Source organism: Anser anser (assembly GCF_964211835.1).
Source record: "Anser anser genome assembly, chromosome: 26".
Lineage (NCBI taxonomy): Eukaryota > Metazoa > Chordata > Aves > Anseriformes > Anatidae > Anser > Anser anser.
This window is the reverse complement of record NC_139747.1, coordinates 996,633-1,024,017: the sequence shown is the minus strand read 5'-3', so window position 1 is coordinate 1,024,017 and position 27,385 is coordinate 996,633. Positions and strand designations below refer to the sequence as shown.

At 57.0% G+C, this 27,385-nt stretch overlaps 4 protein-coding genes across 6 annotated transcripts; 2 read left to right on the top strand and 2 right to left on the bottom strand.

The window, feature by feature from the left end:
* The first annotated feature begins 747 nt into the window (after window positions 1–747).
* On the top strand, window positions 748–5,555 carry EIF4EBP1 (eukaryotic translation initiation factor 4E binding protein 1). The gene is made up of 3 exons (XM_083812003.1): window positions 748–948; window positions 3,608–3,778; window positions 5,151–5,555. The coding sequence occupies exons 1-3, from the start codon at window positions 801–803 to the stop codon at window positions 5,180–5,182; spliced, it is 351 nt and encodes a 116-aa protein (XP_083668129.1). The 5' UTR covers window positions 748–800; the 3' UTR covers window positions 5,183–5,555.
* Window positions 5,556–10,007: 4,452 nt separating this feature from the next.
* NODAL (nodal growth differentiation factor) lies at window positions 10,008–12,685 on the bottom strand. 2 transcript variants are annotated; one of them, XM_083811991.1, is made up of 3 exons: window positions 12,468–12,676; window positions 11,008–11,801; window positions 10,612–10,907 (listed from the first exon to the last, which is right to left on the bottom strand). In XM_083811991.1, the coding sequence occupies exons 1-3, from the start codon at window positions 12,637–12,639 to the stop codon at window positions 10,755–10,757; spliced, it is 1,119 nt and encodes a 372-aa protein (XP_083668117.1). In that variant the 5' UTR covers window positions 12,640–12,676; the 3' UTR covers window positions 10,612–10,754. The 2 variants fall into 2 exon arrangements, with proteins under 2 accessions (XP_083668116.1, XP_083668117.1); XM_083811990.1 differs by having other exon boundaries at window positions 10,008–11,801; window positions 12,468–12,685.
* Window positions 12,686–13,665: 980 nt separating this feature from the next.
* Window positions 13,666–23,264, top strand: ASH2L (ASH2 like, histone lysine methyltransferase complex subunit). 2 transcript variants are annotated; one of them, XM_083811988.1, is made up of 17 exons: window positions 13,666–13,823; window positions 13,916–13,985; window positions 14,673–14,818; window positions 15,671–15,759; window positions 16,088–16,182; window positions 16,321–16,416; window positions 16,642–16,737; window positions 16,977–17,052; window positions 17,734–17,751; window positions 19,124–19,217; window positions 19,569–19,786; window positions 20,001–20,168; window positions 20,540–20,733; window positions 21,157–21,249; window positions 21,581–21,679; window positions 22,001–22,060; window positions 22,578–23,264. In XM_083811988.1, the coding sequence occupies exons 1-17, from the start codon at window positions 13,696–13,698 to the stop codon at window positions 22,683–22,685; spliced, it is 1,848 nt and encodes a 615-aa protein (XP_083668114.1). In that variant the 5' UTR covers window positions 13,666–13,695; the 3' UTR covers window positions 22,686–23,264. The 2 variants fall into 2 exon arrangements, with proteins under 2 accessions (XP_083668114.1, XP_083668115.1); XM_083811989.1 differs by lacking the exon at window positions 17,734–17,751 and having other exon boundaries at window positions 13,667–13,823.
* On the bottom strand, window positions 22,726–27,381 carry STAR (steroidogenic acute regulatory protein). Its single transcript, XM_083811995.1, has 7 exons — window positions 26,592–27,381; window positions 25,907–26,020; window positions 25,508–25,635; window positions 25,272–25,430; window positions 24,500–24,684; window positions 24,170–24,263; window positions 22,726–24,079 (listed from the first exon to the last, which is right to left on the bottom strand). The coding sequence occupies exons 1-7, from the start codon at window positions 26,653–26,655 to the stop codon at window positions 23,972–23,974; spliced, it is 852 nt and encodes a 283-aa protein (XP_083668121.1). The 5' UTR covers window positions 26,656–27,381; the 3' UTR covers window positions 22,726–23,971.
* Window positions 27,382–27,385: the final 4 nt, after the last annotated feature.

Sequence of the window (27,385 nt, the reverse complement as noted above, 5' to 3'; positions counted from 1 at the left end):
CAGTGGGCGCACTGGGGACACTGGGGGACACTGGGAGCACTGTGTACACTGGGGAACTGTGGGCACTGGTAGCACTGTAGGCACTGGGAGCACTGTAGGCACTGGGAGCACTGTAGGCACTGGGGCACTGGGAGCACTGGGGGCACTGGGGGCACTGGGAGCACTGGGAGCACTGGGAGCACTGGGGGCACTGGGTGGGCTGGGAGCACTGGGAGCACTGGGGGCACTGGGTGGGCTGGGGGCACTGGGAGCACTGGGAGCACTGGGGGACACTGGGGGACACTGGGGGCACTGGGAGCACTGGGGGCACTGGGGGCACTGGGAGCACTGGGAGAACTGGCAGCACTGGGGGCACTGGGTGGGCTGGGAGCACTGGGAGCACTGGGGGCACTGGGTGGGCTGGGGGCACTGGGAGCACTGGGAGCACTGGGAGCACTGGGAGCACTGGGGCACTGGGAGCACTGGGAGCACTGGAGGCACTGGGAGCACTGGGGCACTGGGAGCCCCCACCCCCGCGGAGCCCCGGGGCCGGGCACCGTCAGCGGCGGGCACAGGGACCCGGCGGCCCCGGCCGCGCTTGGCCCCGCCCACGGCCCCGCCCACCAGCGTTAGACCACGCCCCCTATGTGCATCCCTAGGCCACACCCCTACTGAGACCCCGCCCCCAGACAGACCACGCCTCTCTCCTCCAGGCCCCGCCCCCTCCGGGCCCCGCCCCTTTCCCGTGCCACCCGCACCGGAAGGGGCGGGCCCCGCGCCGGAAGCGGCGGGCAGGGCGGCGGGGCGGCAGGGTGGCGGCCATGTCGGGGCGCTGCTGCCAGGGGCCGACGCCGAGCCGCGACATCCCGGGGCCCGGCAAGCGCCTCGCCCTGCCCGACGGCGCCCCGCTGCCGCCCGGGGACTACAGCACCACGCCGGGGGGCACCGTCTTCGGGACCACGCCGGGCGGTGAGCGGCAGCGGGGCGGGGGGGGGGGGTTCTTGGGGTCCTCCCCCGTTTTTGGGGAGTACTCCCCCGTTTTTGGGGGGGTCTTCCCCCTTTTTGGGGGGTCTTCCCCCTTTTTGGGGGGTCTTCCCCCTTTTTGGGGGGTCTTCCCCTTTTTTGGGGGGTCTCACCCTTTTTTGGGGGGTTCCCTCTTTTTTTGGGGTCTTCCTCTCTTTGGGTTCTTTTTGGTCCCCTCTGTTTTTGGGGGGGGTCCCCTCTCCTTGGAGGGGGGTTCGGGGGGGGCGCTTTTTTGGGCGAGTGGGTCCCCAGAGGGGTTCTCTTGGGGTTTTTTTGGGGGGGGAGGGGGCTCCCGTTGTGGGGGGGGCTCCGGCTCCGTGGGGGCTGGGGCTGCCTCCCCCATTTGGAGAGGGGCTGCGGCGGGGTAGGGTCCTTGGGGGGCTCTCACCCGGGGTGGGGGGGCTCGGGGGGTGCCTGGGGCCATGCTCCCCTTCCCCTTTTCGGGGGGGGCTGCCTGGAGCTGAGGGCCTCTCTGGGGGGAAGGAGCGGGGGGGTCGTGCTGCCCCACGGGAGGGAGATCCCTGGGGGGGCTCCCGGGGGGGGCCTCCCCTCCCCGCGGCACCGCGTGGAAGGGAACCGTTTATCCCTCCCAACCTCCTGAACTTTTCCTGGCAGCGCCGTGCCCCACGGCCCCAAAACACCGCGGGGGTGCTGCCCCCCCCACCCCCCCCCCCACAGCTCGGGGCAGGGAGCTGCCCCCCGGCCGTGCCCGCTGCCGGCGCTGCTCGCCCCACGCAGCCCGGTTTGGGGCCGTGCTTCGGGGGCACAGCCCTGAGCCCAGCACCCTAAGCTCCCGCTCGGCAGCTCCCCCGTATTTTTTTTTATTTATTTTCCGTGCCCCTGAGGAGCTTTCTCCACGCCGCTGCCGGAGATCGGAGCGGGGAGCAGGAAGGGAGAAACGGTCCCCAAACCATCCCCAGGTTTTTCTCAGCGGCGCTGCGGGCTGGGAGCTGGTGGGGAAGGGGGAAGTCGGCGCCGCTGACGCAGGCGCGCGCTTGGGCTCGTGCAGAAGCCTGGGGCTGGCCGGGGAGCCAAAGCCCTGCCGTTATTTCTGTTGCGCTCTCTCCCTTGAAGGCAGCGGGCAGCCGAGCCCCGCGAGGTGGGGCTGGGAGGAATGCTTCTGGGCGGCGTTCCCGGGCCCGCTCAGCGCCGCCGGCCGCTCGGCGAGCCCTGCGGGGCCGGTGTTTGGGAGCTAGCGAGCGCCCGGCGCAGGGAAGGAGAGCAGCCGGTGTTTGCCGTCAGGGTGTAAGCGCCCGGCAGGGCCCCCAGCGCCCTGTGACCGCGGTGCCTGGGGCCCAGCCCGCCCCGGGGTCAGGGAGCCTCAGCCGGGGGCTGCTGCCATCCTCTGCTCCCCTTTCTGAGAACAATTCCCCCTCCTGCATCGCCACGAGCAGCCCTCGCGGAGACGGCGACCGGCACCTCTCACGCCGAGTCCCCCGCGTGTGCTGGTGTCCTCCTCCGGTCCCCGCAGCGGGGCTGACCCAGGCGAGCTGCCTCGTGCCGGGGCTCCTGGGCTCCCTCATCCCCCCCGGGCAGGCTGGGGGGAGCGAAGGAGCTCCCCGTGGGCACGGGACGGAGCCGGCTCTCCCCGCAGCAGAGGTTAACACGACAGCGGGAAGGAGCAGGGAGCAGGCGAGAGGCGGCGGGTGGCCTTTCAGCAGCACCCGTTCCTTCCGCTGTCCCCTTCGTGCTTGGCCTGGCCCCTCGCCTTTGCTGAGGGCACGCGGTGTGTCTCCCCCCGGGCCCACGTGTGGGGTGACCGCGGAACCCGCCGCGTCTGGGAGCGGGGCAGGGCGTGTTGGGGGGCGCTTCCACCAAGCCTCGTCCCAGGGAAAGCGCCCAAGGCGAGCCGCGTTTCCCTCCGCACCTTCCCCTTGCACGCCGAGGGTTCGGTGTCGAGGCGGGGCTGTCGCGGGCCGTGCTCCCAGCCCTCCGTACCCGAGCTGCAGCTCCAGGAACTGCCGCTGCCCCCAGCGGAGCCGGCGGGGTGCGATCCTGCCCTCCTGGGAGCCAGCCCGGCTGCGCGCAGCTCCAAGTCGTGTCGGTTCTCCCCGGCCTGTGGGGACGGCTCGGGCAAAACCGTGCGGTGAGGGGGGCTTTGTGGTGTCTGGGGAGCCCATCGGCAGCGTGAAACGTTAATATCTGATTGCTCTTTTTTAAGCAGCCCTTCGAAATAACGTGAGCTTGGTGGCCCGGCTGTTAGGGGGAGTTTATTTCCCCACACGGGTTTACCTCTGGCCGGAGCTTTCTGGGGAGCGCCCCAGGAAGGGTTTTGCTCTGGCTGGAGGGGCAGCGGAGCAGCGAGGGCCAGCCGCAGGGCGCAGGTTTGCGGCTCCCCTCTCGGGGAAGGGAACAGCTGCTCGCAGCGCCTCCCGGGTTAAGGCTGCGGGCTGTGTGGAGGGAGCCTTTCTCCGCCCGCGGGTTTGGGCTTTGTCCAGCAGCGGCTCCCTCGCGAGGAACAGAACGCGCTGTTCGGCGTGGCCGTGTTCCTAGAAATCCGCGCGCAGCCCCAGCTCGGCAGCTCCCCCTGAGCCTGCTGCGCTTTGCCGGAGCTGCGGAGCCTGGCCCTCGTGTGCCTCTTCTGACAGCGCTCTCGTCTCTCCAGGTACCAGGATTATTTATGATCGCAAGTTTCTGATGGAGTGCCGCAATTCTCCGGTTGCCAAAACGCCACCTTCTGACCTTCCGGACATTCCAGGCGTTACCAGCCCAAGTGTGGAGGAGGTGAAGGTTGAGAACAACCACGTGCAGAACTACGATGAGAAGCCGAGCGTAGGTGAGCGCGCAGGACCCGAGCCAGGCCCGCTCCTGGTTCCCACGAACACGGCAGCTCTCGCGGAGCGGAGCCGGGAGGTGCCTGCGGGCTGTGGTGAACACTGCTGCTCCCGAGGTGCTGTGGGGCCTGGTCGTTGGGTTCTCATGGCCGCTAGTTTCTGCTGTGGCCCACGGTAATGCGAACATTTCTTGGTTTCCGTGTAATTTGTATCACGTTATCACTTTTCTCATTAATTTGGTGTTTAGGAGAATGCCACTGCACCAATAATCCTGTGGTGAGAGAATGGGAGCAGCTGCTCTCGCCTCTGCCGTTTCGCAGCTGTTTTGCCTTTTCTGAAAACGATCGTGTTACGGTTTAGAGCAGGATTTGCTTGGGAATTCAGTTTTGTTTGAAGCCAACCTGAGATGTAAACTCTCTGACTGTTTGGACATCAGAGCTTCTGGTGTACAAGTGAGCTCAGCTGACTTAGCTGAGGCACGGTGGCTGGTTGCTGTAGGTAAGCTTTCCAGTATCCACCGCTGTCTTGAGCAGCTTCCACAGGAGCTTGCGGGTGTGCATAAGATGGGAAGGTAAAAGTTAGTCCAGAACAGGACAGAGGTCACTGCCCGCTGTGCACAGGAGCACGTCGAAGGCACTGTAGCAGGAAAGAGGCAAGTACTGCTCTCAAACAGTCTAAAAATAAAAAGTTGAGCTCACTTCTTGGAGGAACCTGAAAATGCCACGTATGATCAGCGATCCTGTCCCTAAAAATAAAGCTCTGAATAGCCATCAGCTGGCTGCCCTGCTTACTCCAAGTGAAATCGTTGCAGGGTCAGTATTGCTCAATGCTTTCGTACCCACTGCTGTGACCTTTGGTGTCTCCCTGGATGCTCCGGCAGGCTGAGCCACGGGCTGCGTGCCGGGTGCCAGCCAGGTTGTGACTTCTTTGCAGAGAAGCCCTGTTGTCAGGAATAGATCGTCGCTGTTCTCGCTGGCATCCTATCGAATTGCGTGGGCTGGGGTGGCAGCCACGGAGACACAAGGGTGCAAAAAGCAGATCAGTCTGTCGGTGGTAACAGAAGTCTACACCAGAGATTATCAACGTTATTCTTTGCATTCCTTTTTGTAAGGAATCCCAGGCGCAGGAATTACTCGCAGGGCCTCTCCTCTACCTCTGCTCTTGTCTGTCCGTGTGAATACGATCCTCTCTGAGGACAGAGCTTGCTTTTTTTGCTTGCATGGGCCGTTTTGGTATCAGACTTGGTTCCTGAGTGTGGATTTTAAGTCCAGACAGACACATTTGATGCACAGCTGGATGCTGTTGCTTCAGTACAGTAGTTGGCGTTTAACTTGAAACTCTGAGGACTCATTCAGGTTTTGTCCTTCTCGACAGGTGAAGAAGAACAGTTTGACATGGACATCTAAAGCACATGCCCTGAGAGTGCTCATCCGTGAAGAACCAGGACCTTGTTTTGAGGATTCCCACCAGCCAGGCTTACAGCAGCCCATGCCTTGAGTGCCTTCCTGCTTCCTGGGAAAGGCAGCTTATTCCCTTCCGAGAACAGAGCGTATCCTGTTACAAGGACTGAATCTCAGCCTCTCCGCGTGGGTGTGAATACACAAGTACAGCCCCTGCTGATGGGCCATGGGGTGCCAGGGGAGACGGTCTCAATGATTGTTTTTGTTTCCAGTTTTATGCTTTTGTTAATCATTTTAATACTATAAGAGTTACCGAAATGCAATATGAGGGAGAAATAAATCATTTGGACTCTCCTGGTATGGAGATCAATGCAATAAACTGAGCGTCTGTCCTTTATTCATTCCAGCAGGGAAACGACCAGCCTGTTTCAGAGCTGGTGGGGTGGTTTTGTGTACAGGCTTGAGCTCAGCACCGTGCTTTTGGTTTCCCCCAAAGATGAAAGCTGAGCTGCGTTCGGCCCTCTTTGAAAACATCTGTGTGCACCATGTGGAACACCTGGTCACCGCAGGAAGTCTGCTTCCAGAAATAGTTAACAAACACCGTTTGCCACGTGCTTTCAGATAGTTCCCTTGCTGGGTCATGGCGCAGGTGTCCACAAGCCCTTCTTCTAAAAGCCGGTCTTCAAATCGTCCCCCAGAAGGGGCAGGGCTCAACTGGGCCACAGGTGGAAGCGGCTCAGATGCAGGCAATGGGAGCCACCTGCTGCTGGGCAGCGCAGAGAGGGGCCCCTGGCCCGGCCCTGCCCAGAGCCCGCAGGTTCTGTGCTGCAGCTCCTGCCTTCCAGAGCAGCTGCTCTCTTCCAGCATGCAGGTGAGGTTACTGTTTTGTTGTGATCTGTGCTGAAATTCCTACTTGTCTTTACGCTTTGCTCTCCTTTTTATAATTTAGTGAGCAGGAATTAAAATTTGGGGGGTTAACTGGGAAGCCAAAAGGAAGCTTGCTTGGCTTTGAGGGAGGAAGCTTTGTCTGAGAGGCGTTTTACTGGTCATCTTAGGCCCTCCAAAGAAGGCATTTAAATTCCTAGTCTCAGTACGTTTTAACGAGTGTGTATTGTGTGGCAGTCTCTAACACGCTGCTGTTACTGCTTTAGAGATGGTGCTGATGGTGGTGCCTTGTCCTGTCGATGGCTGCGGAGGTGCCTCAAAGAAAAAGAAAGCGTATTAGGACATGGCCTGAACTTGGGGCTTCCTAACAGACAATAAGTGTCTGTTCGAATCAGTCTTAGCAGATAATACTTAAATACCTGCTAATTAAGCCCAATTGTGACATTATGATATGCAAGCCTTTAATAGTGAGTAACAGAAGAAAGAGTCAAAGCAATCGATGCTGATAAAACTTGCATTTCTAAAGATAAGGTTAAGTGTTTCTCTGAAACCTTAATGGGAACAGATTCAAGCTCACTGCCTCCCAGTGCCACGTTATCAGTCTTGCAGCTCCGTACCAAGTGCTGAGTTTTGGTGTGTGCATTCAGCGAGAAGCTGCTGTCGCTGCTGGAGCATGTGCTGTGAGCTGCAGCTGGCACCGACACCTCTCCAGCTAGATATTTTCAGAAGCAGCACCACCAAACCGCTCGGCTGCTGACAGCAGTGCACAGCGGTTGCAGATTCGTGTGTGCTCGGACCCATCCTGCTTCCTGGTCACTGCAAAATCAGAGCGCTCTGCAGCTGTGCTGTCTGGGGGAGGAAGCAGGAGCCTTGTTTCTGAGAGACCTCACGTTAATTTTTGAAGCTGCTTACTTCAGGGCTAGACCAGAAAAGCCGTGACAGGCTTTTGGGGCGGTAGTTGCAATAACTAAGTTTATGCAGTCAGTGCTGAAGCAAGTTTTCCTGCTCTGTCCTAACCAAACTAATCCGTGCATGAGCCATGTGTTCCGCTGGTGTGCTCCCCAGGGTGGGATTTCGGGCTGGGGCTGTTCTAAAACTGCTGGGATCTGAGCTCCTCACCCGCAGCATCCCCAAAGTGAGAGCCTTGTGATGTCTGGTTTTCTGTCAGTACAAAAGCAACTGTTTGTTGTTTTTTTTTTCTGAGCAAGTGTCAGCTATTGCAAGCAATACCCTTAAATTCTGTTCCACCCCCCTTGCCCAGGGGGGTCACAGAGTATTTTAAGTGCTAAGTGTTTTGTCCATGCCTGCGGCAGCCGTGCATCGGTATCTGCGTGCATATGTACGGCTGGGGAGGGCATCAAAGCTCCGGCTGCCCGCAGCAGCGATTCGTAGCCGATCACCGGGGAAGGAGAAGCACCTGGCCAGGTGTCAAACGGGGTCCATACAGGTCAGGATTCCTGTGGGGTTTGCAGAGGGAGCGCCCTGGGGCCACGGGCACATCAATGCCTTCACCTGGAGAAGCTGTGAGCCCATGACAGATACGTGACCCTGGGGTGCTCTGCTCTGATGCAATCCAGCCCGGGCACGGGCCTTGACCTTGCTGGGGCCATGGGACCACGCAGCTGCAGCCGCCCCTGCTCCCTTTGCAGTTTTCCTCCCTCTATCGCACCCCTGACCAGTGCCACATCTCTCAGCCGGGCTTTTTGGCTCCTGCACCAAGTTTCTAGCAATCCAACCTTGCCTAAGCCGTGTGAAAGAGCAGCTCGGGCTGCCGGGGCAGGTCCCTGCCGTACTGGCATTTGGTCCTCACCCGACACCTTGCGCTCGGAGCCGCCTTTGTCACAGGCCGAGCCCCTGCGCGGGGCCGGCAGCTGTGCCGGTGCAGTTGTGCACACAGCGGGGGGCGAAGCAGCCGTGGGTGGCGGTGCTGCACAGCTGGGGTGCTCCGGGGAGGTCCGGGGGGACAAGTGTTGGCTTTGTCATCGCGTTTTCCCTCCCCTTTTTGTCTGGGGCAAGGCAGAGCAGAGCTCCCGGAGGGCCTCCATCCCGGTCCGTGTCCCGGTCATTGGAGCAATAACGCCTTCTGCCCCGAGTGGTGCCTCACTCGGCCGGCTGGACGGCTGTTACCCGTGCCAGTGATAAGCCCTTGCTCTGTTTGCTCTCACGCGCTCTTTCCTCGTGCGTCCAAAGCAAACCGCGCTTATCTTTGCCTCCTGGAGCACGTGCAGCTCCCGGGGACGCGGGCACCGGCCCACGGGTGGTGGTGGCCGTGCCTTGCACAGCCCTGAGGCTCCCGAGGGCTTCTCTAAGCAGGGAGGTGAGAAGGGTCCGGCTGCACGTGCCCATGGACGGTCCCTGCTCTCCCACCCGTCCCAAGGCCCCGGGGTGCTGAAGGGCCGCTCGTGTCCCCTGAGCCCCGGCCTGGCCCTGCAGGACCCCACAGCAAGCAGGGCCTGGAGCTGCCCCCCCAGCACGACTGCCCCCAGTCTGGGTGTCCCTCTGTCCCACAGCCGATGTGTATTGGGCCGAGCAGGCCCCGTTCCACACGCGGGGCGCCCAGGCAGATACCTGCCTGCCCGACACGTAGCTTTGATGTCTTCCGTCCAGCCTGGGATCAATCTCGGCCCGGCTGCCAGCCCCCCTCCTTCCCCAGGGTCACTTCTGAACCCGCTGCTGGGTTTCAGACACATGATGGAGGGGCCGAGATCTCGAGATAGGGAACTGGGGGGGCCCTGCCGGGGCAGGGGGCTGGTGGGAGAAGGGCAGCAGCCCTCTAGGCTGTGCTTCGTGTGGTAATTTTTAAGAGCGAGCTCCTAGCCCGCGAGGGAAAAGGCAAAAAAATAAATGAAAAATGAAGGGGTTTTATTTCAGAAAGAGCCCCGCTCCCCAGGTGTCTGCCCCCTGCCAGGGGTTAGCAGCAGGGCCGCCCTCTCCCAGCGTTTAACAGCCCCCGCAAATGACCCTCTAATGACGGCTGCAGGGGCGAGGTGCTGGCGGGGATGTGAGCGGGGCTGGCGCAGGGCCGCTGGGGCTGAGAACCAGACGAGCTTTGTTTATCCGCGGCCTGGGATGTGGATTGGGGCCCATCAGGCTGGGCCGGGGATGTGGAGTCGGGGCAGGGGGGTCCTGCCGGGGGGGGGGGGGCCAGGCTCAAACCCAGACCCCCGCTCGCCCCCGCTGCACTGCCGGGGCAGGGACCCCTGGCAGCAGTGCCCAAAAAGCGAGCTGCCTGCTTCAAATTATTGCTGTTAGGGAATGCGGCCCTGCCCTTATCTCCCAGGGGCAAATCAAGGTGGAAATCCACTTAGCCCCTCTCCTTGCTTCAAAGGCCGCAGGTGCTTCCCCAGTTGCTCTTGAGCAACCCACAATCTATATGATCAGGGTGGGAATGGCACCTTCACCATCCCAGGTGAAGTTTCCCATCCCCGGAGCGGGGTTACATCTTTTCCTGCCGCACACCTACAAAGCACGGTGCCCTTTGCACGCTGCATTGACACGGGGGGCTCCCAAATCCCCCCTGTGCCCCGATCTGCCTCGAAATCCCAGGGGAAGCTGCACGAGCAGCCCAGCTCTCCTCGTGGCAGCCAGGCAGGGTGGCCCTGAGCACCCGAGGGTGGCCGGGGTGGGGGGCAGCGTGGGTGCGTTACTCCTGGGGGGTCAGGAAATCCATTTGTACCGACAGGGCACCCCGCAGGTGGGCTGGTGCTTCTGCTCCGGAGCCTTAGCCCTTTATTTTAAGTAGAAGGAGCTGCGGACCGCGGCGTGTTGGTCACATCGGGAGGGGGCTGCCAAGTGCTCGCCGCCCAGCTGCTCACACCAGACCCCAGCTGGAGACGATGGGGGGAGAGCCCCCGGCACCACAATGCATGGAGAGCCGGGGGGTCGCATCCCGAGAGACCACCCAGCAGCAAAAAGGGGGGTGGAAATAGGCAGCATGCAGCAGGCATTTCTTAAATACATAATTTATTGAGGAATGGTACAAACACGGCCCTTTCCCTACTGCCCCATCCAGTGAGTGGTTGAAAAGGTTTGAGCAAGGCTGTGCAGATGAAAGCAGCGCCTGAGCTGAGGTTTTCAGGGCAGGCAGGAGGGCTGGGGGGGGGTTAGACGTACCCTGACAGACCTCAGGGCTGCATTACATCCAGGGGCACCCAGCTTACCCGTGCAAGCTCTTATTAGAAACTTTTAATAGAAATCTGATAGAGTTTTAATAGAAATACAATAGAAAATTTAAGAGAAACGCCCACCCCTCGGGGGACGCTGCAAATCTCAGCCGTTCGGATGCTGAGCGAGGTCGGGTGTTGGTGCTGCAGGTGGCCCTGGGCGAGCCTCCAGCTACTGGGAGTGCTCGGGGCGTGCAAGGGCAGCACCGACACCAAGGAGGGACGCTCCACGAGCGTGAGCGGAGCAGCACCAGCCCAGCAGCCTCCCCATGCGTCGCCTGGGTCTGCCCCTGCCCTGCAGCGCTGCCACTACAGGGGACGTTCCCCCCGTCACCTCCCCGCCACCATCCACCTCCCACAGTTCTGTCCCGGTGCTGTCTCCTCTCTCATGTCCCAAACCCCCGGGCACGAGGGTCCCGGAGGTGGCAGGGTCTCAGAGACGCCCCATCCGTGTTCTGCTCGTGGCTGGCGGCCAGTCCTCGGGGACACGCAGCCCCGCCGTCCCCTCCCCAGCGCGGGAGGAGCTCGCCTCAGTTGCAGCCGCACTCCTCGATGACCATGTCCTCGTGGTGGCGGACGACGATTTCGCCCTTCTCGTAGTAGAGCATGGAGAGGGGGCTCATCCTGACGGGCGAGCAGGCAGGGCACGGCACCTGGTTGGGCTTGTAGAGCTGCAGCAAGCTCTGCGGGGACACGGGAAGGGCACGGCCTCAGCTCCCCGCCTCGCGCCGCCGGGCCGGGCGGCAGGAGCACGGGGCAGCGGTGGCAGCGGGACCCTCTTACCTGTATGTAAGCGTGGTTGGTGGGCTTGAAGGTCTCGTCCACGGGCGACGGGCACTGCCCCTCGCACCGGTAGGCGTTGTACTTCTTGGGGTAGACGATCCAGCTGCCCCAGCCGGTCTGCTCGAAATCCACCATCATGTCCACCCTCCTGCACAAGGACTTGGCGTTGGCGTCCTCCCCCGGGCCGGGAGCAGGAGCGTCGCTCACCTTGATCCTTTGCTTCTCCTTCCTGTTCCTGCGGTGCCGCCGGCTCCCCGGGCCCTTGGGGCCGCTGTCACGCATGACGTGCTTGGAGGTCTCCACTGTCCTGATGAGGCTGTGGTCTCCCGGAGACTTGTCCTTGGAGAAGACAAGCAGCAGGACGCTGTCCGCCAGCTCCTGGGGCACGGCCGGCTCCTCGTGGCCGAGGTCGCTCGTGTCCCACGAGCCCGGCGTGGCGGTGGCCGGGGCAGGCACCGTGCTCGCCTCCCACAGCTCCGTTTCCGCAGGACTCGGGCTGCCAGGAGCCGCGTCCTGGTGGAGCCAGGACCTGAGCGTGCCGGTGAGGTTGAACACCTCCCAGGCGGCCTGGCTATCCGAGGGGCTGCCGGAAAACGTGCCCAGGAAGAGCTCGCGAGGGCAGGTCCTGCCGGCCGGGCACCGCCGCTGGCTGTGGAAGATGTCCAGGGTGACATTGCGGGCCGGGGGCAGCGCGGGCGGGCGGACGCGCAGCTCGGCCAGGCTGACCTCCTGGCTGCCCCACAGGGACGTCATGTCGAAGGAGAGCGCCCAGCGGGAGCCGTTCCGCCGGGAACCTGCGGCAGGAGCGGGGACGTGAGGGTGGCCCCAGGGGTGACGGGGCGCTCGGGGACGGGATGGGGATGGGGACCGGGATGGGGATGCTCAGGGATGGGGCACCCGGGGGCAGAGCTGGTCCCGGGACAGGAGCGCCTGGGGACAGCGCAGTGCTGGGATGGAGATGCGCAAAGGCACCGGGGAACAGTGCCAGTCCCGGGACAGGGATGCTCAGGGACGGGGTACCCGGGGGCAGAGCCGGTCCCGGGACAGGAGCGACTGGGGACGGGGATGCACAAAGGCACCGGGGGCCGGCGCCGGTGCCAGAGACCGGGATGCTCAGGGATGGGGCACCCGGGACAGGAGCTCCCGGGGACAGCGCCGGGACGGGGATGGGGATGCTCAGGGACGGGGCACCCGGGGGCAGAGCCGGGACGGGGATGCTCAGGGACAGGGCACCCGGGACAGGAGCTCCCGGGATAGGAGCGCCCGGGGACAGTGCCGGGACGGGGATGCTCAGGGACGGGGCACCCGGGACAGGGCACCCGGGGGCAGAGCCGGTGCCGGGACGGGGATGCTCAGGGACGGGGCACCCGGGACAGGGCACCCGGGGGCAGCGCGGTGCCGGGCCGGGTCCGCGCAAAGACCCCGGGGGGGGGCCAGCTGCGGGCCGGGGCCCCACTCACCGTGCGGGGCGATGCTGAGCGCGGCGGCGGCGGCGGCGCGGAGCGGGGCGGGGGGGGCGCGGAGCAGCTGCAGCATCAGCGGGGGGCAGCGCGGGGGGGCGCGGGGGGCGCAGCCCAGGCGGAGCAGGGCCAGGGCGCAGAGCGCCAGCGCGGAGCGCAGCGGGGGCCGCATGGCTGCCCCGGGCCGCCCGCCGCCCGCTATTTGTACGGCGGCCCCGAGCGCCGCCCCGAGCGGCCGCGGCCCCCCCCGGCCCCCCGCGGCCCCCTCCCCGCCCGGCCCCCTCCCCCGGCCCCTTCCCCGGCCCTCCCCGCCCGCCCGCCCCCGGTGTGCCCCCTCCCGGCCCTTCTGCCCCCTCCCGGGGGTGCGGGACCCGGGGGACACGGGGGGGGGGGGGGGGCGCGGGGACACGGGGAAGGGATGTGGGGACACCGGGGGGTGGACGGGGACACCGCGGGGATACCCCGGGGACACCCCGGAGAGGGGATGCAGGGATACCGGGGGGACACCGGGAACACCGGGGGAACACCGGGGGGTGGATGGGGACACCGCGGGGATACCCCGGGGACAAAGGGATACCGGGGGGACACCGGGGACACACCGTGGGGTGGATGGGGACACCGCGGGGATACCCCGGGGGCACCCCGGGGAGGGGATGCAGGGATACCGGGGGAACACCGGGAACACCGGGGGGACACCGGGGGGTGGATGGGGACACCGCGAGGATACCCCGGGGAGGACACGGGGGGACCGGAGGGACACCGGGGGGGGGAATGGGGACACCGCGGGAATACCCCAGGTACACCCCGGGGGGGGACACCGGGGGACGCGGGGGGGGGCGCGGGGCGATACCGGGGGGTGGACGGGGACACCGCGGGGATCCCCCGGGGACATCCCGGGGGAGGACACGGAGATACGGGGGGGGACACCGGGACCAGCCCCCCCCCAACCAAGGGAGCGGCCGGGCGGTGCCTGCAGGGCGCCCAGCCCCGTTGCCCCCCCAGCCCCGAGCCCCGCTTCGCCCCCTGGCTGCGTGACGTCACGCCCCACCACGCTGACGTCACGCCCCGCGCGGTGACGCCGCGGCCCCCTCCCCGCCCTCCCCTCCCGCCGCCGGCAGGGGGCGCCGCCAGCCCCTCGCTGTGGGGCCCACCGCGGGCGTCGCCCTTTGAAGCGGCAAGTCTCGCGAGAGCGGCGAGGCCCCGCGAGAGCGGGCGAGTGGCGGCGGCCATGGCGGCGGCGGCGGCGGCGGCGATGGCGGCGCCCGGCGGGGAGGGCGCGGAGGCGGCCCCGGAGCCGCCGCCCCCCGCCGAGACCCCGGCGCCGCCCGAGCCGGGCGCTGCCGACGGCGACAGCGGGTGCGGGACCGGGACCGGGACCGGGGGGGTGCCGGGGGTGCCGGTACCGGGGGTGCCGGCCCCGCGCTCAGGCCCCGTTTGTGCCCTTTCAGGGGAGAGGCGGCGCCGGGGGACGTCGCCGCGGCGCTGGAGGCCGAGTCCGGCAGCGGGAAGGACCCCATGGTACGGGGGGGGGCTGTGGGGCCGTCGGTCCGTCCGTCACCGGGGCCGGTCCGGCGGGGAGCGGAGCCGCGGTTCTGAGCCCGGGGACCTCCGCAAACAGCGGCCGGCTACGGGGGAGCGGGGCGGACCCGTCTCGGGGGGGGGGCCGAGGTAGGACGGGGGCAAGGGGCGTAAGGGGGAGCGTGTAACGGGGGTAAACGGGGCCGCGTAACGGGCGTAAGGGGGTCCCCAAGGGGTTCCGTGGCCGTGTGAGGGACGCTTCGGTGCGGTGCCGGTGGCAGAGCCCTGGGGCGGGCTGCCGGGGAGCCTGCGGAGCCCCCGTTGCAGGTATCCAACCCCCCCCTCCTCGGGACGCCGCCGGGCCCGGGGCGAGCCTGCCCGGCAGGGGTGGGTCGGGCTGGGTGGTCCCCGGAGGTCGCCTCCGACCGAAGCCGTTCTGTGGCTCCGTGATCCCCGCGCCCTGTGGCTCCGTGTGATCCCCGCAGTCGCCCTGTCACGCACCCGATCGGTTCTGCCCAAAGCTACAGAGTGGTTCAGGCTCGCTCGCAGCGTGGCTCGGTATCGGGGCCGTGGTGTGCGAATATTGCTCCAAATTCCGCTGTCTTGACAGCTCCCGCACAAACCTTTGCTGTCTGGTCCGGTCAGCCTCTCGGCCAGCCCCCGTGTGCTGATGTGCTCTGCTTGCAGGAAGGTGCCGGCGATGCCTCGGAGGCCTTGGATGCCCAGGCGGGCTCCGTGGATGAGGAGAACGGACGCCAGCTCGGAGAGATCGAGCTGCAGTGCGGGATCTGTACGAAGTGGTTCACAGCAGACACGTTTGGCATCGATACCACGTATGTAAGCTCTGCGTAATGCTAGGCATGGAGCTTTGGTGTCTCCTTTTATCTGCGCCCCCTGTTCTCTTGAAAACAAAGCAATGTGCCTACATAAATCGGGTGCGGGTTTCACCTTGCGCTGTCCTCGTCCACCTGCTGTAAGCAGTGACAGGCTGCTTGAGGCCGATTAAGAGAAATCAGTGCAGAAGCTACAGCCTGAGGAAGCTAGAAGTTTAATGTCATTAATGTGTTTGGGCAGTCTGAGCACAACATTGTGTGCAGTCATTAACCCTTGGTATTTCTGTACAGTGCTTTAATTAATGGGAAGGTACTGAGTCTGCTGTTAGGTAAAGTTCAATCATTAGTCAAGGAGGTGGTGGAGGAAATAAATTTCTTCACAAAAAGATTCTGATCCGGTCTGCTCAAATCAATGAGTTTTGAAGGGCTGCTACCAGGTATGTTAGGGGCTAAATTTATGGTTGGTTTGTGTAAGAAAAAATGGAAATGTAGAGTGAGATTCTCAAGGACAAGGACTGTGTATTTTGTGCCTAAAAAGTACTCCAGAGTTCCACTTAATTTTAATTGATTAACTCTGGTTGAGCTCCTTGTCTAGAGCTTCTGGGTTGTTGTTTTTCTGCTGGGTGAATTTCAGGACTTGTCTGAAACAAGATGACACTTAGTTTGCTTACAGTGTTCCAATGAGCTTTGTGGCTTTTGTTACTGCTCACGATAAAATTAATTTGATGAAAATATTAGTGAACCTGTAAGACGTTCTTTTTGTAGCGAGAGCATGAGAGTAATTGATTTCTTAACCTGGTGTAAGAGGTGAGGCATGCACCAGAACTCATAAATCGGCGTGCTCTTTTCCAGATCGTGTTTGCCTTTCATGACCAACTACAGTTTCCATTGCAATGTCTGCCATCACAGTGGGAACACGTATTTCTTAAGAAAACAAGCAAGTAAGTGTAAAAGCTCACTCGTTGAAAGTTTGTGCTAGATAATCCTAGGGGCTTCATTGTCTAAAGACTTTGGGAGGTTTCTGCTGGGACTTGCCAAAACTTGAGCAACAAGCATGCACAGCTTTTTCAAAATACGTATTGCCATTTTGCCACTAATTTTGTAAAAGTGAAAACCTGTTCGGTGTGGGGTGGGATGGAACCTGGGACATTTCGCCATTACTCGAGATAGCATGGGTGCTTTGTGTTTTGTTATCACTGCGTGAGTGCTCGTGTGTTTGATCTTCCTCATGGAGTCTGACTCTAGCTTTGGTATATCTTTGTTTTTAAGATCTCAAGGAAATGTGCCTTAGTGCTCTGGCCAACTTGACGTGGCAGTCAAGGACACAAGATGAGCACCCAAAAACTATGTTCTCAAAAGATAAGGTAAGGCTGTTAGAAAAATTATCAGAGATTAAAGTAATTTATGATGTCACTAAAGAGCAAGTTCAAACAAATAGGGCAGTGTGACTTTCAGATCTGTGTTGTTAACTGTTGCTGATTGGATTTGTTGTTTTTTAACAGGATATTATCCCATTTATTGATAAATACTGGGAGTGTATGACAACAAGACAGAGACCTGGGAAAATGACTTGGCCTAATAATATTGTCAAAACCATGGTACGTAATTGGAGTTAAGTTCACGGAGGATTTTCTGTGAATGATAAAGTTGTCTGACATTCATCTTTGAGGTCTAGACATAGAGCTAACTGGTGAAGATTGTAATGCTTCTTCCTGCGGCTTCTTATGTAGTTGGTACTGGTAGGACATGTTAATAGTACGTGTTTTGACTTAAGCATTTGTTAATGAATTTGCTGTGATTGTATCCCTTGTTTTCTGTTTTAGTGTAAAGAAAGAGATGTGTTCTTAGTGAAAGAGCATCCAGACCCAGGGAGTAAAGATCCAGAAGAAGACTACCCAAAATTTGGACTTCTAGACCAAGTACGTAATTAGAGCTGGAACGAAAATGCCCTGTTGGGAGGGAAGGGAGGGGTGTTATTTTTGCTGATAGCTTATGCTCAGTCAAATAAGCAAAAATTATCCAAGACAGCGTAAGCCAGTGCTGCGCCCAGTGATGTGCTGGAATTAATTCTCCAGCACATGGAAGTGCCGTGTTTGGACTTGGAATGGTAAGTTTGTCTGAGTCTGTACTTCAGCTCTTTCTTTCCTTCCTTTTCCAGGATCTTGCCAATATTGGTCCTGCGTACGATAACCAGAAGCAGAACAACGCTGTATCCACAAGTGGAAGCTTAAATGGCAAGTTCTTTAACTCTTCTTTTTTTCCAGTATTTGGTTCGAAGCTGCGTTTTCCCAGTCCTGTAGCGTAGAGTGAGTGCAGTTACATCAGCTGAGATGTGACCGTTAAACCTGTTGTGTGGACTGAGGTTGTGTTTATGATGTTCGAAACACGTCAAGCCAGTCTCACCATCCCTTTCCATAGGGATTAACTTACTGTAAAGGTTCAGCTTTCTTCTTCGTGGTGGCCAGCTAATTCAAGGTGCTTCCAAGAAAGCTGAGCTCCATGGTTTCCTTCCATAATTGTTTTAATTTACATACTTGTATTACTCAGATTTCCTGTTCTCCTCACTCTTGAGATTTGCAAGTAGTAAGGGAAGGTATAAGTAATGTGTTTCCTTATGATCACTGTTTGTGTTTTACTGTTATTCCTTTTTGTGGGATGACAGCTGTGCAAAGGAAGAACTTTCCCTAGCTCATCACGAGTAATTTTAGCGATCTTATTGAAGTAGTATTAAGAGCTGGTGACATTACCTTGTACCATTCCATGTGAAACATGCTGAATTATTACCTAGCAGGAGGTGATTCGGGCTTTTAAAAATAGGATTTAAGGCTGCATTGTCTCCGTTTCGTGCACTGGTTGTTTTTTTCTTTAACTATTGGAAGTTTCTCAAATATGTGGTGCCACTTCTGTTCTTACAGGTGGAGCCTCTTTGGGTGGTGAATATTTACCTTTCAGCTTCTAAAACTTAAGTATTATTGTGGTTTGGAAAGCTTTTTTGCTCAGTTATCTTAGAAGCTATATTCAATTTAAAAATCAAAAGTGCGCCCTGACATGATTGCAAGAATATTTTAATACAAACCAACAATTTCACCTTTTAATGTTTAGCAATTAGAAGCTTTAAATTCATCATATTCTGCCCCGCCTGACTGGTTTAAAGTTTTATTTTCAGTTAAGATTATTTTTAAGTCTGTGGGATTCAACCTGATATTTTTGTGATTTAAAATCGTAATGCCTAAATAAGAGGTCTGAGTCTGTGACATTCTGGTTGCTTAGTTAAATAAGTGGTGGCAACCTGGGGAGTCTCAATATCCGCACTAAAGCTAGCAAGTGCGGTTCAGATCACGTCACGTGTGTGCAGAATATGGTAACCCTTCAGCGGTCTGAACCCCTCACACTGCCAGGGGAGTGCTGATAATTTAAAGCTTGCTGTGTTTCTAGTTACAACCCAGTTTGTGGTTCTTAAAGGTGTTTATCTGCAGTCCAGAGAAATTGTGGTTTTCCTTGTAAATCAATAGTAATGCTTTTTGAAATAGCGTAATGGTAAAATGCATACGCAATTTAACGTATTGAAATATTCATACTGATAGTAGTTTGATAAAATTTGACACGTAGCTTTTCCTGTAACACAGTTACATTTATCACTAGAAGTTGGGTGCCATAATGTGAAATGACGTGCTTTAATCGTAGTACTAATTTCGGTAATACTGAAGAGAAACACCTCTAGTGCTTTTCATTTCTACCCAACTTCGGTGTATTTTATTTTATAGATTAAAATACATTGGTAAGTGCTTACTGCGTGTGCAGGTATTGGTGTCAGAGTGTTTCTCCAGCATTGTGTGTCACTGGGCTGACAACTTTGCTTACAATCAGATAGCGTGTGCTGTAGGTTGGGTTTTCTGCTGCTTTTGCAGAAACAAATTTGCATTATGTGACTGGAATCTCCATGAAAACAAATAATAATGCTTTCAGACAGGAACCTACTGCTGCTGGCTGGAGATCTTTCTGTGAGAGAAAAGATTTTTAATTCTCATTGTAAAAACTGGAGTGGAGCTCGTTTTATTGGTAAATCTCATTTCACTTCCACTCTAAGTTACGACGCTTGAAAAGTTGACTGCAACCTACGAAAAGTTCTGGGTTTTTCTGTGCTCAGTGCAGTTCGTTTCAAGTGTAGCTGTGTGGAAGAAGGCACATAAGCTAATGAACAGATGTGAGCTTGGCTGCTTCTGCCTCTGCTGTTCATGGAGATTCCACGCTCACAGGCTCTCTCTGATCGCCGGTTGCTTAACATGCTGTGATTTCTCTCTGAAGGGGGAATTGCCGCAGGAGGCAGTGGGAAGGGACGGGGAGCAAAACGCAAGCAGCAGGACGGAGGGACCACAGGGACGGCCAAGAAAACCAGAAGGTAAGAGGAAAGAGGACAAAGTGGCATGGTGATGAGCATCTTTAGCAAGTCATACGTTGGACAGAGGGACGGCTGCAGTTTCGATGCCCTAGGCTGCCTCCCATCTGTCTCTGTCTGCCCTTATTTAGGGGGAGTCATGCCATAACCCTGAGATGTTATTTGTGCGTCACCTGCTAGAAAGTATTTGAAGTAGCTGAGTACGTGCTCATTTCACGCCAGCTCTTTTGAGAGCAAAGTGCTGTGCAGGCTGTGACGCTGCAGGTACTGCTCTGTAAGAGGTGGTACTGGGCTGACCTGTAGCTGGACTGCAGCCACTTTGAGATGCCAACCTGTAGTTTTTGTGCTTCACAGCGACCCGTTGTTCTCTGCGCAGCGGTTACCGCCCCATGGCTATCCTCTGGAGCACCCCTTTAATAAAGATGGATATCGTTACATCTTGGCTGAGCCTGACCCCCACGCGCCTGACCCAGAGAAGTTGGAGCTGGACTGCTGGGCAGGGAAGCCTATTCCTGGGGACCTCTACAGAGCCTGCCTGTACGAACGAGTCCTCCTAGCCCTGCACGACCGAGGTACGCAGCTTGCTGATCGTACACGTTATGTAGCCAGCTCTTCTTACCAGGGGCCATCGTCTCTAACCTCATGTTACAAGTTACTGAGGTTGCACATGTTATTGCTTTAAGAGGTGCGAATGTTAAATCCACTTCTGTATGGTCACTTGTGCAGTGATATCAAAAGGCATTAGAAATTGCAAATGAATTGTGAACGTGCTCTTATCTGCTGCAGCTCCTCAGTTGAAGATTTCGGATGACAGACTGACTGTCGTCGGCGAGAAGGGCTATTCAATGGTACGAGCCTCACACGGGGTGCGGAAAGGAGCGTGGTACTTTGAAATATCCATGGATGAGATGCCTCCGGACACAGCTGCCAGATTAGGCTGGTCGCAGCCATTGGGTAAATAATTTTACCAAGTATTTGTAGCAGGCATTGGTTTCTAACTAGTTCCTACTTTTTGTTATTGTTTTTCCCAGTAATTTAAACCTCAGAAGAGGAACTAGTGTTGAGCTTGCCTATTTTGTCACTGCTTTACCAAGGGATAAACTCTTTCAGTAGGTGCTCTGAGCTGTGCAGAACTGCAGTACTGGCAGCTCCTTTATGCTGCTGCATGCGTGGCCTTGCTTAATGCTTTAGTCACCATATTTGTGCTAATGACAGTTATATTTATTAACTGAATGTAATTATTAGCCCAAAACATGAAGGGGCGTACATATAGAGGTGTTCCTGATACAATTTGAATGTTGATCAAGAAGCGTTGGTTTCTGCAGGGAACCTCCAGGCACCTCTGGGCTACGACAAGTTCAGTTACTCCTGGCGCAGCAAGAAGGGAACCAAGTTCCATCAGTCAATAGGGAAGCACTATTCATCTGGCTACGGACAGGGAGATATACTGGGCTTTTACATCTGTCTTCCAGAAGATACTGAGACTGCCAAATCGCTGCCTGATACTTACAAAGATAAGGTGAGATGTGGGCTTCATTAACTGAAGTGGTGACTGTGGGGACTAGTGGGAAACTGCTCAGCCTCGTTTTTCCTCTCTCTGAGTGTGACCTTCCCAGCCTACCTCTGGGTGTCACTCTGGTTCACAGCAGAGAAGTCTGAAGGGTTGACTTCAAGAAAACAAAATACCCCCACCCAGAGGCTCTGCCGGGGAACACTGCGTGTGAACTACTGAATGAGATTTCCCACATCTCGTTTCATCTACTCTTCCCCTCCTGGTTCTCAAATATTTGAGCTGTGTGAATCACTCTTCATGGGTACTCTTGACACAATAGGCGCGCCTTTCCCAGAGCAGGGCTCCTGTAGGCCTGCCGTTCTTTAATATGTCACTGTAGGTAACAGATTTTCGGATTATTTCTGAAGTGGGTGTTTCCTAATATTTCAGGCTTTGATCAAATTTAAAAGCTACTTGTACTTTGAAGAGAAGGACTTTGTGGACAAAGCAGAGAAGAGCCTAAAGCAAGCACCTGGAAGCCAGGTAAGTTAAGCATTGGTAGGTGGCGTGGAAGGATGCAGAACTTAAGAGTGGTGAGCCTGCTGAGACTGTTTTCTGTGTATGTTAGTCACGTCTATTTAATGACCACAAAGGGAGGCTGAGCATCAAAAAGAATACAGGTGAACTGACCAAACCAGCTGCACCCTTTGCTTGTAGTGTTCTTGCTGTCACTTAAGTATGTTAAAAATGTCTGGCATCAGGCAGAAGGGGAGTCACTGATAAGCTGCCTTTTGACAATTACTTTGTGGATCACAAGTAAGGTCCTGAAAGTTAGCATCAGTGGAAAAAAAAAACTTTTCATTTTACTTTTCAGATAATATTCTTCAAGAACGGTGTCAGCCAAGGTGTTGCTTTTAAAGACATTTTTGAAGGCGTTTATTTTCCTGCTATTTCTTTGTACAAAGGCTGCACAGTAAGTAACATACTGTCAAAGATAATGCCTAAGTCCAGCCGTAGCTTTATTAATGCATAGAGTGGACGTGCTGGGAGGGTGTCAAGCAAGCCCAGTTAAGTGAGCAAAGATGGGGAGTTGTCTTATTAAAACTAGTCTAGAGCAATGCAGCTGTTCACGTGTGGGATTTAACTTCCTCAGAGTACTGAGTGAATGCTGTCCTTTGGTGCAGGGCTGTATGTTCACATGTTCTTGCACAGGGTGCAGTTAAGCTCAGGAGTGTAAGAGGGTGAGGCCTGAAGAATTTTTGCCTTTTTTTTCTAATGCAAATGTCTTCCATAGGTTTCTATAAACTTTGGACCGTATTTCAAGTACCCACCCAGAGATATCACTTACCGTCCAGTAAGTAATGACTGACGTTCTGCCCCCCCCCACTTTATTTAAATACCTTGCGGCTATCACAAAATGTGGTTGAAAATTTGCTATGGTGGGGAGGAGTAGATTTATAGCAAGCCTGTATCTGGCCTCTTCAGGTTTTGTACTTGTAGCTTGATCATGCAGCTGAAAGGAATGTATTTAAAAATCTTGAAGGACAAAGAGCATTAAAAAAAAACAACTTTGAATAACTCTTTCCTCTTGACAAAGACACCTTTCATTTTAATTAAATATTTGATGCAGCCTATTAGGGCCCTGATTATGCCTGTGATAGCTTTTTAATATAAGGCCTGACTTGCTGTTTAAGGAAATGGCAGTATTTTTATCTCTGCTAATGTTTTCAGGAGGGACAGTCCTCGAGTACAGGCACAGGGGTGGCATTACCCCAAGTGCTACACAAACAGTGGTGGCCAGCAGGGCTTGTCCCTCTGTCCTGAGCCTGTGCGTTGTGCATCAAGCTAACTGCCTTTCGCTCCCCTTGCAGATGAGTGACATGGGCTGGGGTGCTGTCGTAGAGCACACGCTGGCAGATGTTCTGTACCACGTAGAGACGGAAGTTGATGGAAGACGAAGCCCACCCTGGGAGCCTTAAAAGAAGTAGGTGCAGCATAACAGACCAAGGACACGGTGGCTATCAAATCAAGTGGGTTTTATTCTGGGAGAATGGGCATCACTCAGAACAATCTGTCAATGAACAAACATGATGAAGCCAATGCAGCTCTTGGTGGCAGGCGTTTTTGTATGTATATTTGTTACCTGCTGAAGATTCATGCGCTACCCCTCTGCTGGAGTCTAAGTGAATGCAGTTCTAGTATGTATTGTGCTATTTGTGAGCATCTCTCGGAGTCTTCAGTAACTTACGGCGTAGCTAGCTGAAGAAGCAACTATTGTGTTGAGATACTTCTCACCTGATGTACTGGGGTTGTAACAGTCATTTTTCAGTGAGAGCAGGCTGCAGTTGGACCTACCTGCTGTATGTATACGTGCAGAAGCAACATTGACACTTCTGCTCACCTGTGTTTGGCTAATTGTAAACAGCTTCCATCCAGAAGGATTGTGTTGTAGCAAGACTACTGCATGTAAGACTGAAATTTGGGCTTCTGCCCAAACTGTATTTTTTTTTACATAAACTGGCAGCCAGTTTAAAAATAAACCTTTCTTTAAACTCTTATATTTTTGTCTTGTGATTCTTTTTTTGTTTAGATATCTAGTTTCATTCGTAACCTGTAAACTCAAAGTAGCTACTTTAAATCTGAAGCTCTCCTCCAGCTAACTGTATGAAAGCACTGACTATCTTTACAGGGACTCCTGCCAATGACCATCATTACAGAGCTTTGAATAAATAATTTTCCTGTACAGACATGCATAATTATAATCAAATAAGTTAGAGCTGCTTCACTGGGGGAAAGGAGGGGAATGAATTTTAGGTTAAGTCCTGTGTTTGCACACTGAGCAGGTGCTGGCTGGCCCCGCCTTCTGAATCAGGCTCCTGGGACCGCCCTAATAACTAATTAGCCAAGGCTTTTAATAGCAGACATTACTAATAAAGCTTTAACTGATGCAGAAGGCTGGGCCAGCACATGCTGTATGTGCAAACACAATACCTGAAGGGAGTAAAATTTCAGGTTGTCCTGCACGTGCACTCTGAGCATGTGCTGGCTGGGCTCGCCTCCTAAATCAGGCTCCTAGGAGCTCCCAGCTAATTAGTTAAAGCTTTATTAGTAATGTCTGCTATTAAAGGCCTGGCTTGTTAGAACAGGCTGGAGTTAAACTGTGTCTGACTTACCTAATTACCAAGATCCCTACTTTTACCCCTGAACAAAGCATTAAATACTAGTCCGTGCAGGAGGGCAGGTGCTGCCTCGGGGCCGGGCGCAGTCAGCAGCTCACGGCCACCGTGCGGGCCAGGCGCTCCCGGAGGTGGTTGGCGAAGTCCACCTGCGTCTGGGACAGAACCTGGTTGATGATCGTCTTCGGCAGCCAGCCCTAGAGAGGAGCAGATGACAGCCCGTGAGTGGAACTCGCCGCGGATGTAACCCTTGCTTTTCGTGTGAAATAATTCACTGTGGAGCTTACCTTCAGGTCAATGCTAAGAAGCCATGTCAACTTGGTTTGCGAAGGGTCGCCAGCCACCGGGCGCAGGATCATGCACGTGGGACCGTTCTCAGCTCTGTACAAGGGCAGGAGTGCGTGTTAAAAAGCAACATCTGACTTAACCTCAAAAAGCACTGAAGCACTTTATGAGTTAGGGTTTCCTTCGCAATTTCTTCCCCAAAACACAAAACTCACTCTGCTACTGAAACAAACAGCACAGTAACGCTGAGCCTATGCTAAAAGCCAGGACGTCAATCTGACATTGACTAAGCGCCCCTCTATGCCCGCTAAGTGAACACAAGAGGCCGTTACCTTACAAAGCCCTGCTGTTCTGGCATGGCCCCGTACTTGGTGGCCATGCCGGCCAGGACGCAGGTGGAGCCGCGCCGCTTAGCGCACCGGACGCTGACAAAGTCCCGCGGTCCAACAATGTTTCCGGGGGTAGCAGCCGCCTTCTCGTGGGTGATCACCGTGTCTTTTCCAATCTTCTGCAGAATCTGGACGGTACAAATTGTAATGTGAGGCATTTATTGCAAAAACGGCTACAATCAGTTAAAAGCTAGCTTTTGATCACTGCTTGTAACCAGATGCATGCTCTCACAGTAGCTCATCTTACAATTTCTCTCAATATAAGCATTTTCTGCATTATCCTGGAATGCAGAACATCATTTCCAGATTTCAATACCCGAAAAAGGAAGGCACGTCTCTTAATGCTTTCAGACAAGCTGCAGAACAGCAAGGTGCTCGTCCCTACTGTTGGGTACTGCTATTTCTTCTCCACTAACACCACAAACCACAAGAGAGCTGGACTGCTGCCATGCAGCAAAGAGCAAGTGCATTTCGTGCAGAATCGGTAACAATCAGCCCTCCCTCCGCAGACAGGCTGCTCTTCTGAAATAGCAGAACAGGCTTTATGCCTGTAGTGGGAAACATCCAAAATAAAAGTCCATTCCCCAAGGAATGGGCGGAAAAATCCCCATGCCCTGCTGCGATGTGCAAAGTGATTCCCCGGCCCCTGTAACGCCACGTGGAGCAGCGGATGCATCTGAGGCAGGTCAGATCCCCCCGCGCAGGCACTCCCTACCTTGACCTCTTTGACGCTGGGGTTCCACTCTCCCATCTGCTCCATGTTGTCCACCAGCTCGCTGTACACCGCGTCCAGGGGCTGGTCCACCACCACCTCGAGGCGGAACACCTTGCCCACGTCAGGCAGCACCTTGCTCTGCACTTTGTCTCCGTTATCCTGGCGAGGGAAGGCAGGATCAGCACCACAGACGCTTGCAGCAGGACCACGTCAGCCTGCCGCAGAGCAGAGCTTACCACCAGCGTCTCTGTCTTCCAGCCGTCCTGATCCCCGAGGATGCTGAGCGATTTCTGGAGGGCTTCCTCTCCTTGCTTGATGTAAGACATCTCCACCTCGCTGAAGGGCTTCTCCTCCAGCCTCGAGCCTGGAAGGCATTGGACAAAAGCAGGAGCGAGCGTAAGAACATTACAATCGGCTAACACGTCGTAATACCAGATAAGCTCTACATCAAATAGATGTAGAACCCAGGGGCTCAGGAGTTGAGCTCAGCTCCCACTGCTAGCCTGCGCTTGCCGTTTGCTTAGCAGAAGCACGACTACACACGAGCGGCTTTCCTCCAGCCGGTCCCTGAGCACTGACCCGTGAGGGCCGGCACACGGCGCGATGAGGCAGGTCCCCACCCGCCTGTCACTTACTGAGCAGGGAGCTCCTTCGGCGGACCTGGTTAATCCACGTGCTGGGCCCCGCGCTGCGGCAGGCCAGCCTGCTCAGCTCCTGGCTGATGGCGACGGCGGCTTGTCGTCGGAGACCTGGAGCAGAGAGCGCGTCACTCAGCAGAACCACGCGGGGCATTCGTCAGGCTTTGCTTTTTTTCCTTTAGACATAGATCACTGAGAACCCTCGGCGTGCCTCCTTTTACCCCCCACCACCGCTGCAGGGAGCAGCTTACTGCCCTCGTGCTACGGGAGGACAGAAGCTGGGCGGTCTCGCTCTGAGCCCAAGCCGTGCACGGGGAGCTGAGGGCAGCCCCGCAGCAGCTGAGGGCAGTCGCCCGCCTCTGCCTCTGCACGAGCAGGTGCCCAGGAAAGGCTGTAGGAAATGGAACCCGAGTACGAGATCCTGACAGCCAAGGGGACGTCATCTACGGCTCCTCCTGGGGCTCCAGAGCAAGAAGCCTGCAGCGACCTTTGTAGCGTGGGATAAATGCTCTCCTGCAGCGCTCCAGCAGAGCAGGGGCGCAGCCACGCTGGAAACGGGGCACAGCCCTCCTCCCTCGGCCCCAGAAATACATCCAGCAGCACAAAGGGGTCCTGGGGACCAAAATGCAACACCCGGGGACCGCAGCCCCCCAGCAGCAGCCCCACACCCCCGTGCCCTCACCGGTCATGTTGCGCAGGTGGCGGTAGGAGATGGCAGCGCACAGCTTGAAGGTGGCGGGCAGCATCTCCCCGGTCGGCAGCAGTCGGGGCTGGCGTCTGTGCAGCGAGAGCTCCTCTGCCCCAGCCCTGCGGGTGCTCGGCCTTAAATACGCCCGCTGAAGGATGCTGGCATGTCAGCAGGGAGATAAGAGCCGTCACTTACGGCAGGGCCCCAGGGGCCAAGGCCAGCCCCCTCCCCGCGCAGCTGCCGGGGGCCGCAGATCGCCCGCGGTCCGGGCACCGGGCGCACGCTCGCGGCCTCGTGCAGCCAGCCCCAGCCTGAGCCGCGGGACAGACCCTGCTGTGCCCAGCCCCCCGACACGGGACGGGCACCTCACGCCCGTTACTGGGACCAGAGCTTGTGGGACTGCTGCTGAGGGGTCTGCGTGCGGAGCAGCAGGCACCCCCCGGGCTCCGGCACCCCGCGGGGCTCCAAGCCGGGCACAGCCCAGCAAGCTCGGAGCCCCCGAGCAGCCCCGAGCCCCCTGCCCACACCGGGCTGCATCGAGGGGCAGCCCCGAGTCCCCCCGGGGCCGGTTATCTGCGGGTGGGCAACGGCGGAGCAGCGATAACACTCAAGGATGAAATGACATTTCTGGGATGAGTTACGGCCCCGGAGACGAGCGCTCCCGAGAACCCGTGAATCACCAGCTGCTTCCTTTGACGTCAACTCCTGCACCCTCCTGCGGGGAACCTGACCTTCCTCCTCCTCGCTGTTGCAACAGCTTGGCCAAGGGGGAGGTCAGCCGCTCGCTG